This window comes from Somniosus microcephalus, unplaced genomic scaffold (assembly GCF_052327205.1).
Source record: "Somniosus microcephalus isolate GS21.2 unplaced genomic scaffold, FLI_Smic_1.0 unresolved_chr1, whole genome shotgun sequence".
In the NCBI taxonomy this organism is placed as follows: domain Eukaryota; kingdom Metazoa; phylum Chordata; class Chondrichthyes; order Squaliformes; family Somniosidae; genus Somniosus; species Somniosus microcephalus.
Window position 1 is genome coordinate 167,571,117 of NW_028225179.1, and position 17,240 is coordinate 167,588,356.

At 47.3% G+C, this 17,240-nt stretch overlaps 1 protein-coding gene across 1 annotated transcript in view; it reads right to left on the reverse strand.

The window, feature by feature from the left end:
* The window catches only part of LOC147096512 (butyrophilin subfamily 1 member A1-like), a 40,952-nt gene that overhangs the window by 21,977 nt on the left and 1,735 nt on the right, over window positions 1-17,240 (reverse strand). The window contains exons 2-3 of the mRNA XM_085975313.1: window positions 1,631-1,696; window positions 1,198-1,545 (exon numbers count right to left, since the gene is read on the reverse strand). Coding sequence (XP_085831439.1) covers window positions 1,198-1,545; window positions 1,631-1,688 — 406 coding nt within the window. The 5' untranslated portion in view covers window positions 1,689-1,696. The remainder of the gene's footprint in view (window positions 1-1,197; window positions 1,546-1,630; window positions 1,697-17,240) is intronic.

Below are 17,240 nucleotides of genomic sequence, written 5' to 3' on the forward strand. Positions count from 1 at the left end.
GGTGAGCACTGTGCAGCCAATCAGGGGAGGGGAAGCTTCATTCATAAGTTTGAGTGTAAGAACTGACAAACTCATGAGAAGTACTGCACCCCAAAACACTACTAAAACTTTTAATAAAATTTTAAAAAACATCCCAATCATTAAATTAAGTATAAATAAGTTTTAAAAAATTAAAAAAAAATTTTTGAAAAAAATAAATTTTTAATAAAAAGGGTCTAAAACTAAACTTACCTTATTGTAGATTCTTTAAAATAATAAACCTGTGGAAAAAAAAATTCTAAATTGCACTAAAACACCATTTACCTGTAAAAATAAATACTTACGTGTGCTTTTTACAAGCGTAAAGACCGGAGGCCTTTACACATGCGCAAGTCCCCCAACAGAGGAAATCCAATTCGCACACGCTGCCCCCTACATCGCACGCGCTAGCCTCTTCACCTCTTGGGTTAGAGGAGAGGAAATGCCGGTTGTCAGCGCATGCTGAAAACTGGCATTTCCTCCGGCCAGACGCATGAGTACCCCTTCCGTACTCACGCGTTTGGGGAGGAATTTCTGCCCCATGATGTTCTGGAATGCACTGCCTGAAAGGGCGGTGGAAGCAGATTCAATATAAACTTTCAAAATGGATTTGGCTAAATACTTCAAAAGGAAAAGATTGCAGGGCTGTGGGGAAAGAGTAGGGGAGTGGGATTAATTGGAGAGCTCTTTCAAAAGAGCCGGCACAGGCACAATGGGCCGAATGGCCTCCTTCTGTGCTGTATGATTCTTAAATTAAGATGGGCCGAACGGCCATCCTAATCTGTAATTGTCTTGTGATCCATGGAGGAGGAGGAGGAGGGTATCTCAGGCCGTGAGATAAAGTGTTGGTCCAGAGTCCCAGTGACACGTTCTACAGTGAATCTACACCCACAGTGAGCACTGTACAGATTGAGATGTAGAAGATCCCCAGTGTTCCTGAGACTGATTGTTCAGAATGAGAGTGAACGGATCGAGCACGGTTTCATTCCCTCCACAATCCAATCACAATACGGAACATTAACTCCATGTACTCAAACTGAAGCAGCAATAACAGTTAAGAATCAATGTTGGTATTCGCTGTTTATAAATTAATTAAAGACATTTTACACGGGGATGTAAATTTCTGAATAGTTTTTGGTGACCATATTCACAGATTCGGTTCTCTGTATCAATACCTACCGGCTACTGTTAGTTCTGCATCTCCTGCATCTCCCCAGGAACTGGTGCTCACGCTGCATGTGTATTTACCCTCATCAGAGATGCGGACATTGCTTAGACGGAGAGAGATATTTCCCCGAATCAATTTGTCCATAAAAAGCTCACTTCTTCTAAGGTAGTTGCTTGACTTTGCACGACTGTGTCCATTTACAAATAAATACACAGTTTCTCGGGTATCTCCTTTTAACCATTCCAGTTCCATACTCAGAGGGTCCAAGCTCGGTGTGACCCGACAGTTCAGTGTGACGCTACTACCCATGGTCACCAGTACTGGGCTGTCTGCACCGGTCACTTCGAAGTCTCCTGTAACTGAAGAATGAATAGCATTTAAATACTGTCACAGCACACATTATACAGATAATCCAGACTTCCTGCCTTTAACCCAGTCTCTTACCTGCTGCTGTAATCTGAATCTGTAACAATAGGAATGACGCCAGGAAGAGATTCTCCATTGTGGACCCTGTAAATTAGATCAGAGTTACCTGGATCAGCCACCCATTGTTTTCATGCTGCATTATTAACACCCTTTTCATATCACTGACAATAATTCTCATATCTTGGTGTGATAGGAAGAAACAGCTGGATGCTGCAACAGGAAGAAGGCAGGGCTGGTATTCCAGAAAGATAAAGAGAACAGACTGAAGAACTCTCTTCATTCAAACCTGTCTGGGCGGCGAGTAAGATTTCTTTAAAATTGTTATGTATTGTGTGTTCTCCTCCCACCTGTGGTGGCGCTGTCACAGGAGATAAATGGTTGGGTGTTCTCGGTTAAGTTTAGCTCTCTTTGTTCGGAACTTGCCAGAACTTCCTTTCCTTCCAATAAAGCACTTCATGTTTGAATCTCTGAGTTCTGAGTCCTAAATTGTGTCTAGTTAGAAAGGTACCGACACAACAAGTGGCGACGAGGATGGGATATATTGAGGAGAAAGCCAAAACATGTTCCCCATGTCAAAGGGTCCGGAATGTTCCACAGCTGGGAACCCTACACCCCTGGGATTGGCCTGCAGAAGTGTGGCAGCGAGTACACATTGAACGCGCCTGTAGAGGTAAAAAAAAAGGACAGAGCTGGGAAGCATGGAAGCAAAATGTCTGTATTTGGACAAGAGAGGAAAAAGAGTGTTCATTCAGTGCAGTATGATGGAACAAGCAAAACAGAGGGGAGCGACACCTCTGAGGAGGAAGAGGTGCACATACTGACAGTTGCAGGTGATTCAAATGGCTACTGGGTGTCACCAATGGTGGAGGGACAATCAGTGCGGATGGAGGTGGACACAGGCGCGGCTGTGTCCCTTGTTTCAGACACTGTCTACAACAAAATGCTAAAGCATCTTACCCTTCAGCCAACAAACATTGTGCTAAAGACGTATACTGGCGAACCTGTGGCTATGAGAGGCGCCATTGAGGTGACAGTTAAATTGAACGGACAGACTGCAAAACTGCCACTATATGTGGTAAAGGGAAATTACCCATCGCTACTGGGACGTGCGTGGCTAGAGAAAATCACGCTGGACTGGCCTGCAGTCCGCATGATGTCAAAAGGGGAGTCAGGTCTGACTGCAGTGTTAAACAAACATGCAGAACTCTTCAATGGGGAACTTGGGAGCATGAAAAAGATCAGCGTGAGACTGGACATTAAACCTGACAGCAAGCCGAAGTTTCACAAAGCCCGACCTGTACCCTATGCAATTAGGCCAAAAGTTGAGGGTGTGGCGTACCGATCACAGAAAGGACACAATCTGCTTTTCGGTCCATAGACTATAAATCAGGCGTCGTGCCTTTAAGAAGGATCACACCTTTAAGAAACTCGATCTGCAACATAGTTAAGCCCAGAGCGGGGGAGGAGCAGTCGAAGCTGTGGACTGATGAAAGGCAGTCGGACTTGGTGTAGTCTCTGACGCCATTTTTGTGTTCAACATGTAGTCTCAACAATTAAGCCTTTTCTGTTGAACCTCTCTGAGTTCAGTATATTTTGTTAGGAGTAGGTAGACTCCTACAAGGCTAACTTGGAGGCCTTAGTCGAGAATGGAGTCCTGGAGCCTGTGAGCTTGAGCAAATGGGCCACACCCATTGTGCCTGTCCTGAAAAAGGATGGATCTGTTCGAATCTGCGGGGATTTTAAAGTGACTATTAACCCGGTGCTGTCTGCGGAACAGTACCCTCTTCCCCTCATTGAGGATCTTTTTACGGGCCTGGCCGGAGGGCAAAAGTTCAGCAAAATAGACTTATGCCAGGCTTATCTACAAATGCATGTCGATGACAAAACAAAGAGAGCTAAACTTAACCGAGAACACCCAACCATTTATCTCCTGTGACAGCGCCACCACAGGTGGGAGGAGAACACACAATAGAACACACAATACATAACAAAAATAAAAGCATGTCTCTAATGTTTTATTTCAGTGTGTTGCAGAAATGTATGGGGATCTATCCAGTAATCAGTGGTGCTCACTGATCAGAGTAATAAATGAATGACTATAGGAACAATAGGAAGGATACACTGGCAGAAATGTGTGGGGATCTATCCAGTAATCAGTGCTGCTCACTGATCAGAGTAATAAATGAATGACTATAGGAACAATAGGAAGGAGACACTGCAGAAATGTCTCTTGCAGAAAACACTTCAGAAGGCCTTTGATAAAGTCCCACATAAGAGGTTAGTGTGCAAAATTAAAGCACATGGGATTGGGGGTAATATACTGGCATGGATTGAAAATTGGTTAATAGACAGGAAACAGAGAGTAGGAATAAATGGGTCTTTTTCGAGGTGGCAGGCGGTGACTGGTAGGGTACCGCAGGGATCAGTGCTTGGGCCCCAGCTATTCACAATATATATCAATGATGATTTGGATAAGGGAACCAAATGTAATATTTCCAAGTTTGCTGATGACACGAAACTAGGTGGGATTGAGAGTTGTGAGGAGGGTGCAAAGAGGCTTCAAGGCGATTTAGACAAGTTGAGCGAGTGGGCAAATACATGGCAGCTGCAGTATAACAGGGATAAATGAGAAGTTATCCAATACAGTAGGAAAAACAGAAAGGAAGAGTATAATTTAAATAGTGATAGATTGGGAAATGTTGATGTACAAAGGGACCTGGGTATCCTTGTACACCAGTCATTGAAAGCAAACATACAGGTGCAGTAAGAAGTGAGGAAGGCAAATGGTATGTTCGCCTTCATTGTAGCCCTACAATCCTACGTCTCTTTAACCTCCTCCAACCCTAGAAGCCTCACCATCTCTGTAACCTCCTCCAGCCCCACAACCCTCCCTATCTCTGTAACCTCCTCCATCCGCTACACCCCTCCCTATCTCTGTAACCTCCTCCAGCCCTACACCCCTCCCTATCTCTGTATCCTCCACCAGCCCCTACACCCCTCCCTATCTCTGTAGCCTCCTCCAGCCCTACAACCCTCCCTATCTCTGTATCCTCCACCAGCCCTAACTCATCCGTCTCTGCACACTCCTCCAGCCCTGTAACCCTCCCTATCTCTGTAACCTCCTCAAACCCTATAACACTCCCTATCTCTGTAAGCTCAAGCCCAACAACATGCCCTACCTCTATAACCTCCTCTAGCCCTAACATCCTCACTTTCTCTGTAACCGCCTGCAGCCCGACAACACTCCGTCTCTGTAACCTCCTCCAGCTCTCACTCCTCCCTATCTCTGTACACTCCTCCAGCCCTACAACCCTCCCTATCTCTGTAACCTCCTCCAGACCTACAATCCTCCCTATTTCTGCAAACTCCTCCAACCCTAGAAGCCTCCCTATCTCTGTAACCTGCTCCAGCCTCCAGAACCATCGCTATATCTGTAACCTCCTCCAGCCCGACAACACTCCCAATCTCTAACTTCCTCCAGCCCTACAACTCTCCCTTTCTCTGTAAACTCCGACAGCCTTACAAACCTCCCCATCTCTAAGCTCCTCCAGCCCTCGCTCCTCCCTGTCTCAGTAACCTCCTCCAGCCCTAAAACCCTCGCTGTCTGTGTAACCTCCTCAAACCCTACAACACTCCCTATCTCTAAACTCCTCCAACCCTACAATCCTTCCCGTCTCAGTACCATCCTCCATCCCTAAAACCCTCCCTGTCTCTGTAACCACCTCCAGCCCTACTATCCTCCCCGTCTCTGTAACCTCCTCCAACCCTCCCGATCTCTGTACCTTCCTCCAGCCCAATAACCATCCCTATCTCTGTAACCTCCTCATGCCCAACAGCCCTCCCTATCTCTGTAACCTCCTCATGCCCTAGAAGGCTCCCTATCTCTATAAACACATCCAGCCTCGACAACCCTTCCTATCTCTGTAATCTCCTCCAGCCCCTACAACCCTCCCTATCTCTGTAACCTCCTCCAGCCCCTACAACCCTCCTATCTCTGTAACCTCCTCCAGCCCTACAACCCTCCTATCTCTGTAACCTCCTCCAGCCCTACAACCCTCCCTATCTCTATAAACACATCCAGCCTCTACAACCCTTCCTATCTCTGTAACCTCCTCCAGCCTTACAACCCTCCCTATCTCTGTAACCTCCTGCAGCCCGACAACCCTCCCCATCTTTGTAACCTCCTCCAGCCCCTACAACCCTCCCTATCTCTGTAACCTCCTCCAGCCCCTCCAACCCTGCATGTCTGTAACCTCCTCCAGCCCCTACAACCCGCCCTATCTCTGTAATCTCCTCCAGCCCCACAACTCTCCCTATCTCTGTAAACTCCTCCAGCCCCTACAACCCGCCCTATCTCTGTAACCTCCTCCAGCCCGACAACCCTCCCTATCTCAGTAACCTCTTCCAGCCCCAACCCGCCCTATCTCTGTAACCTTCTCCAGCCCCGACAACCCGCCCTATCTCTGTAATCTCCTCCAGCCCCACAACTCTCCCTATCTCTGTAACCTCCTCCAGCCCTACAACCCTTCCTATCTCTGTAACCCCCTCCAGCCCTACAACCCTCCCTATCTCTGTAACCTCCTCCAGCCCTACAACCCTCCCTATCTCTGTAATCTCCTCCAGCCCCTACAACCCTTCCTATCTCTGTAATCTCCTCCAGCCCTACAACCCTCCCTATCTCTGTAATCTCCTCCAGCCCTACAACCCTCCCTATCTCTGTAACCTCCTCCAGCCCTACAACCCTTCCTATCTCTGTAATCTCCTCCAGCCCTACAACCCTCCCTATCTCTGTAATCTCCTCCAGCCCCTACAACCCTTCCTATCTCTGTAATCTCCTCCAGCCCTACAACCCTCCCTATCTCTGTAATCTCCTCCAGTCCCACAACCCTCCCTATCTCTGTAACCTCCTCCAGCACTACAACCCTCCCTATCTGTGTAACCACCTCCAGCCCCTACAACCCTCCCTATCTCTGTAATCTCCTCCAGCCCTACAACCCTCCCTATCTCTGTAATCTCCTCCAGCCCCTACAACCCTTCCTATCTCTGTAACCTCCTCCAGCCCTACAACCCTCCCTATCTCTGTAACCTCCTCCAGCCCCTACAACCCTCCCTATCTCTGTAATCTCCTCCAGCCCTACAACCCTCCCTATCTCTGTAACCTCCTCCAGCCCCTACAACCCTCCCTATCTCTGTAATCTCCTCCAGCCCTACAACCCTCCCTATCTCTGTAACCTCCTCCAGCCCCTACAACCCTCCCTATCTCTGTAACCTCCTCCAGCCCCTACAACCCTCCCTATCTCTGTAACCTCCTCCAGCCCTACAACCCTCCCTATCTCTATAATCTCCTCCAGCCCTACAACCCTTCCTATCTCTGTAACCTCCTCCAGCCCCACAACCCTCCCTATCTCTGTAATCTCCTCCAGCCCCTACAACCCTCCCTATCTCTGTAATCTCCTCCAGCCCCTACAACCCTCCCTATCTCTGTAACCTCCTCCAGCCCCCACAACCCTCCTATCTCTGTAACCTCCTCCAGCCCTACAACCCTCCCTATCTCTGTAACCCCCTCCAGCCCTACAACCCTCCCTATCTGTGTAACCTCCTCCAGCCCCTACAACCCTCCCTATCTCTGTAACCTCCTCCAGCCCTACAACCCTCCCTATCTCTATAATCTCCTCCAGCCCTACAACCCTTCCTATCTCTGTAATCTCCTCCAGCCCCTACAACCCTCCCTATTTCTGTAACCTCCTCCAGCCCCTACAACCCTCCCTATCTCTGTAATCTCCTCCAGCCCCTACAACCCTCCCCATCTCTGTAACCTCCTCCAGCCCCTACAACCCTCCTATCTCTGTAACCTCCTCCAGCCCTACAACCCTCCCTATCTCTGTAACCCCCTCCAGCCCTACAACCCTCCCTATCTGTGTAACCTCCTCCAGCCCCTACAACCCTCCCTATCTCTGTAACCTCCTCCAGCCTCTATAACCCTCCTTATCTCTGTAACCTCCTCCAGCCCCACAACCCTCCCTATCTCTGTAATCTCCCCCAGCCCCACAACCCTCCCTATCTCTGTAACCTCCTCCAGCCCTACAACCCTCCCTATCTCTGTAATCTCCTCCAGCCCCTACAACCCTCCCTATCTCTGTAACCTCCTCCAGCACTACAACCCACCCTATCTCTGTAACCTCCTCCAGCACTACAACCCTCCCTATCTCTGTAACCTCCTCCAGCCCCTACAACCCTCCCTATCTCTGTAACCTCCTCCAGCCCCTACAACCCTCCCAATCTCTGTAACCTCCTCCAGCCCTACAACCCTCCCTATCTCTGTAACCTCCTCCAGCCCTACAACCCTCCCTATCTCTGTAATCTCCTCCAGCCCCTACAACCCTCCCTATCTCTGTAACCTCCTCCAGCCCCTACAACCCTCCTTATCTCTGTAACCTCCTCCAGCCCTACAACCCTCCCTATCTCTGTAACCTCCTCCAGCCCCTACAACCCTCCCAATCTCTGTCACCTCCTCCAGCACTACAACCCTCCCTATCTCTGTAACCTCCTCCAGCCCTACAACCCTCCCTATCTCTGTAACCTCCTCCAGCCCCTACAACCCTCCCTATCTCTGTAACCTCCTCCAGCCCCTACAACCCTCCCTATCTCTGTAATCTCCTCCAGCCCCTACAACCCTTCCTATCTCTGTAATCTCCTCCAGCCCTACAACCCTCCCTATCTCTGTAACCTCCTCCAGCCCTACAACCCTCCCTATCTCTGTAACCTCCTCCAGCCCCTACAACCCTCCCTATTTCTGTAACCTCCTCCAGCCCCTACAACCCTCCCTATCTCTGTAATCTCCTCCAGCCCCTACAACCCTCCCTATCTCTATAACCTCCTCCAGCCCCTACAACCCTCCTATCTCTGTAACCTCCTCCAGCCCTACAACCCTCCCTATCTCTGTAACCCCCTCCAGCCCTACAACCCTCCCTATCTGTGTAACCTCCTCCAGCCCCTACAACCCTCCCTATCTCTGTAACCTCCTCCAGCCTCTACAACCCTCCCTATCTCTGTAACCTCCTCCAGCACTACAACCCTCCCTATCTCTGTAACCTCCTCCAGCACTACAACCCTCCCTATCTCTGTAACCTCCTCCAGCACTACAACCCTCCCTATCTCTGTAACCTCCTCCAGCCCTACAACCCTCCCTATCTCTGTAACCTCCTCCAGCCCCTACAACCCTCCCTATCTCTGTAATCTCCTCCAGTCCCACAACCCTCCCTATCTCTGTAACCTCCTCCAGCCCTACAACCCTCCCTATCTCTGTAACCTCCTCCAGCCCTACAACCCTCCCTATCTCTGTAACCTCCTCCAGCCCCTACAACCCTCCCTATCTCAGTAACCTCTTCCAGCCCCTACAACCCACCCTATCTCTGTAACCTCCTCCAGCCCTACAACCCTCCCTATCTCTGTAACCTCCTCCAGTCCCTACAACCCGCCCTATCTCTGTAACCTCCTCCAGCCCCACAACCCTCCCTATCTCTGTAATCTCCTCCAGCCCTACAACCCTCCCTATCTCTGTAACCCCCTCCAGCCCCTACAACCCTCCCTATCTCTGTAACCTCCTCCAGCCCCTACAACCCTCCCTATCTCTGTAACCTCCTCCAGCCCCACAACCCTCCCTATCTCTGTAGCCTCCTCCAGCCCCTACAACCCTCCCAATCTCTGTAACCTCCTCCAGCCCTACAACCCTCCCTATCTCTGTAACCTCCTCCAGCCCCTACAACCCTCCCTATCTCTGTAACCTCCTCCAGCCCTACAACCCCTCCCTATCTCTGTAACCTCCTCCAGCCCTACAACCCTCCCTATCTCTGTAACCTCCTCCAGCCCTACAACCCTCCCTATCTCTAATCTCCTCCAGCCCTACAACCCTCCCTATCTCTGTAATCTCCTCCAGTCCTACAACCCTCCCTATCTCTGTAACCTCCTCCAGCCCCTACAACCCGCCCTATCTCTGTAACCTCCTCCAGCCCTACACCCCTCCCTATCCCTGTAACCTCCTCCAGCCCCTACACCCCTCCCTATCTCTGTAATCTCCTCCAGCCCCTACAACCCTCTCTAGCTCTGTAACCTCCTCCAGCCCCTACAACCCTCCCTATCTCTGTAATCTCCTCCAGCCCCACAACCCTCCCTATCTCTGTAACCTCCTCCAGCCCCTACAACCCTCCCTATCTCTGTAACCTCCTCCAGCCCCTACAACCCTCCCTATCTCTGTAACCTCCTCCAGCCCTACAACCCTATCTCTGTAATCTCCTCCAGCCCCTACAACCCTCCCTATCTCTGTAACCTCCTCCAGCCCCTACAACCCTCCCTATCTCTGTAACCTCCTCCAGCCCTACAACCCTCCCTATCTCTGTAATCTCCTCCAGCCCTACAACCCTCCCTATCTCTGTAACCTCCTCCAGCCCCTACAACCCTCCCTATCTCTGTAACCTCCTCCAGCCCTACAACCCTCCCTATCTCTATAATCTCCTCCAGCCCCTACAACCCCTCCTTATACAATAAAACACAAGATTTGCTGAGTGAAAGGATCCTTAAAAAATATGCTGGAATTTCAGTTTGTGTGAAAGTGTGACAGTTTTCCTGACTATGAATGTTTAAGATGTTATAGTATTTTTGTCTGAAAAGTCTGTCTTTAAAAGAAAGATTCTGTTATGTGTGTTTTAGCTCCACCCAATTCTGTGTTAAAAGCATTTTGATTTGATTTTGGAAGTTTTAAGAATGTGCGAATAAGATTTTGCCCCAAGAATTGAAAAAAACCTTTGAACTACAATTTAAATTAAGCTGGTGTGTAAAAACTGAGAAGAACAACAAAAAGTTTGTTTTTCAAAAGATTAAGTTTCAGTCTAAGATTTGACCTTGGAGTCGCGGTTGCTATGGTGAAATGTTCTGAAGCAGTTTGATTTGATTTGTTTTGTGAAAGACTAATTTTCTCCAGTTATACTCAATATTTTTACAGTATTTTGGAAAGACATCTGAAGAAAGGACAATAAGGAAATATGACGTCATTTACTGTTTTCTGCGAGAGTGCGCTATTTGGTTTTATTTGTCTGTCCATAGTTTTACAAAAGATGGGCTTCTGCCTTAAAAAGTTACAGTTGCCGATGTGCTTGGAAGAAAATTAATTTGAATGTTTACAAGATCTGGATTAAATTGGAGTTATGGGGTTAATTAACCTATTAAAACCAAACTTTCATTGTGGCCACGGTGAAATTCTGGTTGGTGTGAATTTCTGTAGACCGCATTGAATAATACTTAGCTTGTGAATTTTGCTCAATCCCGCCTTTGTCCATATTACCTCCGTGTTCATGTTTGGTTAAAGTGTAAAAACACAACTGTCTTTTTCGATCGGGAAAGTTTTTTAAGTTTACGTGAAGTAACGTAATGACGTGCGTTTGATAATGTTTTGCTCCACCTTCTTAAAATCCTGCAAAGGAGTTAACCCAACTTTAGTAAGAAGTTTAAAGATATTGGACGTTAAATAATTTAAGTTTCTTAATTTTAAGTTAATATTTCCCCAGTGACAGAAGGAATTTATGATTTGATAACTTAACCTTGGGCTCTAAGCAGAGTCACAATGGAGTCTCTTCTTTCTTTTGTTATATGGAAGTTACCTTGTAAACTAATTGCAGCACTTCTGTCACTAATGTTAAAACACTGTGTAAGCCACCTAGCCTGAGAATTACTTGTTTCTGAAATTGGAGATGGAGGATAAATTGATAGAAATGAAATTGAACATTGACAAAACCTGCCGGTACAATGACACTGCTGTTTGGATTTTGGGATAATGACGAAATGACGAAATGGACTCAGGCACTATATATTGGGTTACTTTTGGGAAAATAAAATATCCTCTAAAATAATGATAAATAAAAAAAGTGTTAATAACTTGGATCAAGTGAGAACGTTTGATCTATGTTTTCTATCTTAAATATTGTACTGGACAGTAAAGTTTCTCCAGGACTCATGAATGAGATATGAATGGTAATTAAAGGAAAGTGATTGAGAGTGTAAGATGTAGTTAAGAATAATAAAAAACCTGCCGAGTGTATGCTCATTCATCTTCAGTGTGCTGTCCCTTTAAAAGCCTGTGCTTCCCTCTTCGAGGTCACAGGCTGCGCGCTCTCGCTCTCTCTCTCGCGATCATGACTGCGGCTAGAAGTTGTGATTGAAGTTGCATGGTGCGTGTGTGTGTCAACTAATGTGCAATGTGCAATGAATTACGAAATGAGAATGTACCCGATGGCTGAGAAATCGGCTAAAGACGCGACGGCAGCTGTGGATAAAGTAGAGCAGGATATGTTAATTACGAAACAAGCTTTTGAACAATTGCCATACGATGAAGCATCAGAGGATGATGAAATTATCACTCAAACGTTGGTGAGATTGGGGGAATTATTGGCTTCAGCTCAGTCCTGGCAACAGCAATGGATTGTCAAATAGATACAAAATTCATTTTGAACCATTTGTCAAGGGAAGGGTATGTAGTATCAAAAGCAAAGATTCAATTTTGCAAAAAGCATGTAACATACTTAGGGCACATTCTGACACCAGATGAAAAAGTTCTGCTCTCAGAAAGGACCCAAACAATATCCCAACATCCGGAACCTACCACTAAAAGAGGAATACGAGCATTTTTAGGATTAATACATTTCTGCAGGACAGATGGATACCAGAAATCACTAAACATACGAGGTCCCTAACTATACTAACAGGATCACAGGTTAGAGAACCGTTCGTTCTATCAGAAGCACAAAGAGATGCGTTTAATTCTTTACAACAAGCCTTAAGAGAGGCCCCGCCCTTAGGAAGACCAATGTATGATAGACTATTTCGGTTGTACGTGACTACTACCGGTTACTGAACAAATTATCCACACAGCACATGACGTCGGCAAGGATAAGTAGATATGAGATTAACCCACAGAACATGTAGGTGAACCAACACATGACTGTGTAACAAAAATTGAGACCCAAACAATAATCAGACCTGATTTAAAGGACGTGCCTTTGAATACCCCAGACCATGAGTACTTTGTGGATGGATCAGCCTCTAGATCAGATACAGGTGAAGGACAGATAGGATACGCAATTATAGAATCACCAAATGTGGTAGAATCAGGTAAACTTCCAAATCATTGGTCAGCATAGAAAGCAGAATTACACGCACTAGCGAGAGCATACGAATTATCAGAAGGGATGAAAGTAAATATTTATACGGACTCGAGATATGCCTTCGGATTAGCGCATGATTTCAGAATAATATGGAAAAGGAAGGGTTTTCTGACCACATCTGGAACTCCCATATTGAACCAAGTACAGGTAGAAAGATTGACACAGGCAGTATTACTACCCGGGGAATTAGCCATAGTAAAATGCCAGGCACACACACGGTTACATACACAGGTTGCTGAGGGGAATAGGTGGGCAGATGAAGCAGCAAAATATGCCGCTATGTATATGGACCAGAAACAAATGCCCCAGTTGGAACAAAAGGAGGGAGGGAAGTAAGTATCCCTCTTGTGCCCCATCGTTGGAAGATGTACAAAAGCACCAGGAGGGCGCTCCTGAAAATGAAAAACAAGAGTGGATAAAAGAAAATTGTAAAAAGGATCCTTTGACACAACTATATGCCAACCCGAAGGGAAGGATAGTTGCTCCAAATTGAAAAATTCTTGGTACAACCCAAATTGGGAAAAGTGGCACAGTGGACAATTGATCACTGTCTGATATGCCAGCAACATAACCCGGGAAAAGCCACACCAACTATATTAGCAACAACTCCTATCCCAGACGGTCCCTTTCAAATACTGCAGTTAGATTTTGTACAATTAGAATCAGCGTATGGATATAAATATGTATTAGTTATCATTGATGTATTTAGTAAATGGATAGAAGCCTTCCCAACAAGGAACAATACCGCAAAGGCTGTGTGCAAAATAATACTGAAAGATATAGTGCCAAGGTTCGGAGTGCCAATACAATTGAGTTCTGATAACGGACCACACTTTGTTGCAGAAATTAATGCTGAACTTTGCAATGTTCTCAGTATTAGACAGCATTTACATTGCCCGCTCCATCCACAATCAGCAGGACTGGTGGAAAGGGCTAATGGAGCCCTAAAGCTAAAATTGGCCAAACTCTGTGTAGAAACCAAATTAAAATGGCCAGAAGTATTACCAATTGCATTATATGCCATGAGAACCAATCCCGCTCGAAAGACAGGATTATCACCAGCAGAAATTATCTTCGGAAGACCTTTAAGAACCCCGTTCTCGGCTCCCATCCAAGACGACAGACAAATAGATATTCATGTAATGGACAATCAGATGATGTCTTATTGTATGTCACTAACCTCTGCTTTAAAGTTGTCTCATCAACAGGTAACAGCTGTTACTAAACCAACACCAGAGGACGCCTGTCATCGACTCAAACCGGGTGATTACGTCTTCGTAAAGAATTTCTACCGAAAAGGACTAGAACCCAGGTGGAAGGGACCCTATCAAGTACTGTTAACCACGCATACCGCGGTGAAGGTCGAAGGAAAGACAAAATGGATTCACGCTTCACACTGCAAGTTGTCATCACTGCTCTGGTCATAATGGACATAACCTCAACAGCGAGAAAGGGGACCCCAGGCAGGGTAACATCAGGAAAGATAGAAGAAACAGAGGATACCCCAGGCGGGGCAGAATTAATGGAGCACACCGAAAGAGAAGATCCGATGCAATGGAGAGGAGACCCCAGGCGGGGCAGAATAATCTTCAACTATATGGAATAGTTGACGCCCTATGCAGTAGGTAGAGAAAAGGTCGAGGTTATCATGTAATGATAAAAGGAGGGAATGTTAAGCTGGATTAATCCCATACTGCCTTACCAATGATTCGCAAAGCATGATGGACTACTTGACATACAGTGAATGGTTTAAATGTAAAAAGCTGATGCAGGACTGTGGGAATGCAATACACATAGATAAGAAAGGACGAAACAGAATGTTTATAGAACAGAGTAGAGAGTCTCAGGGCCGAATTTTGTTGAAAGCTAAAGTGAATTTTAAAAAGAAACAAATGACTCGTGCAGCGTGTGATCGCCTAGTTTTCTGTATTCTCATGATGACTTGCAATTTATGAAAATGTATAAATATTGTAGCCCCGTGAGTCCAATGCACACTCTAGAGGAGACTTCCTTGTGTGCAATCACAAGGGATTTCTCAGAGTGAAGTCCAGTACCGGTTACCGGAATAAAACTTTACGTATTTTACAGTTTCTGACTTTGTGTATTACTGAGAAAGTGACAATAGACTGACTGGCGTGTTTAGTCTCCTAAAGCAGCGAACCCTGATACCCCAAGTTAAGGGTAGATCCTCCTCACTGAAGCGAGGGGTTAACACTACAATACTCCCTACATCTATAACCTCCTCCAGCCCTAGAAGGCTCCCTATCTCTATAACCTTCTCCAGCCCCACAACCATCCCTATCTCTGTAACCTCCTCCAACCCCTACAACCCTCCCTATCTCTAACCTCCTCCAGCCCCTACACCCCTCCCTATCTCTGTAACCTCCTCCAGCCCCTACAACCCTTCCTATCTCTGTAACCTCCTCTAGCCCCTACAACACGCCCTATGCCTGTAACCTCCTCCAGCCCCTACAACCCTCCCTATGTCTAACCTCCTCCAGCCCCTACACCCGTCCCTATCTCTGTAACCTCCTCTAGCCCCTACAACCCTCCCTATCTCTGGAACCTCCTCCAGCCGCTACAACCCTCCCTATCTCTGTAACCTCCTCCAGCCCCTACAACCCTCCCTATCTCTGTAACCTCCTCCAGCCCGTACAACCCTCCCCATCTGTAACCTCCTCCATCCCCGACAACCCTCCCTATCTCTGTAACCTCCTCCAGCCCCTACAACCCTCCCTATCTCTGTAACCTCCTCCAGCCCTACACCCCTATCTCTCTAACCTCCTCCAGCCCTACAACCCTCCCTATCTCTGCAACCTCCTCCAGCCCCTACAACCCTCCCTATCTCTGTAACCTCCTCCAGCCCCTACAACCCTCCCTATCGCTGTAACCTCCTACAGCCTACAACTCTCCCTATCTCTGTAACCTCCTACAGCCCCTACAACCCTCCCCATCTCTGTAACCTCCTCCATCCCCTACAACCCTCCCTATCTCTGTAACCTCCTCCAGCCCCTACAACCCTCCCTATCTCTGTAACCTCCTCCAGCCCCTACAACCCTCCCTAACATTGTAACCAAAGGCTATGGGCCCTGACAACATTCCGGCAATAGTAATGAAGACTTGTGCTCCAGAACTAGCTGCGCCCCTAGCCAAGCTGTTCCAGTACAACTACAACACTGGCATCTACCCGGCAATGTGGAAAATTGCCCAAGTATGTCCTGTCTACAAAAAGCAGGACAAATCCGACCCAGCCAATTACCATCCCATCAGTCTACTCTCATTCATCAGCAAAGTGATGGAAGGTTTCGTCGACAGTGCTATCAAGCGGCACTTACTCAGCGATAACCTGCTAACTGACGCCCAGTTTGGGTTCCGCCAGGGCCACTCAGCTCCTGACCTCATTACAGCCTTGGTCCAAACATGGACAAAAGAGCTGAACTCCAGAGGTGAGGTGAGAGTGACTGCCCTTGACATCAAGGCAGCATTTGATCGAGTGTGGCATCAAGGAGCCCTAGCAAAACTGAAGTCAATGGGAATCAAGGGGAAAACTCTCCATTGGTTGGAATCATACCTAGCACAAAGGAAGTTGGCTGTGGTTGTTGGAGGTCATTCATCTCAATCACATGACATCACTGCAGGAGCTCCTCAGGGCAGTGTCCTAGGCCCAACCATCTTCAGCTGTTTCATCAATGACCTTCCCTCCATCATAAGGTCAGAAGTGGGGATGTTCGCTGATGATTGCACACTGTTCAGCACCATTCGAGACTCGTCAGATACTGATGCAGTCCGTGTCCATATGCAGCAAGACCTGGACAACATTCAGACTTGGGCTAACAAGTGGCAAGCAACATTCGCACCACACAAGTGCCAGGCAATGACCATCTCCAACAAGCAAGACTCTAACCATCTCCCCTTGACATTCAATGGCATTACCATCTCAATGGCATTACCATCGCTGAATCCCCCACTATCAACATCCTGGGGGTTACCATTGATCAGAAACTGACTGGACCAGCCATATAAATACTGTGTCTATAAGAGCAGGCCAGAGGCTGGGTATTCTGTGGCGACTGTCTCACCTCCCGACTCCCCAAAGCCTTTCCACCATCTACAAGGCACAAGTCAGGAGTGTGATGGAATACTCTCCACTTGCCTGGATGAGTGCAGCTCCAACAACACTCAAGAAGCTCGACACCATTCAGGATAAAGCAGCCTGCTTGATTGGCACTCCATCCACCTTCAACATTCACTCCCTCCACCACTGGCGCACTGTGGCTGCAGTGTGTACCATCTACAAGATGCACTGCAGCAACTCGCCAAAGCTCCTTCAACAGCACCTTCCAAACCCGTGACCTCTACCACTTAGAAGGACAAGGGCAGCAGACGCATGGGAACATCACCACCTACAAGTTCCC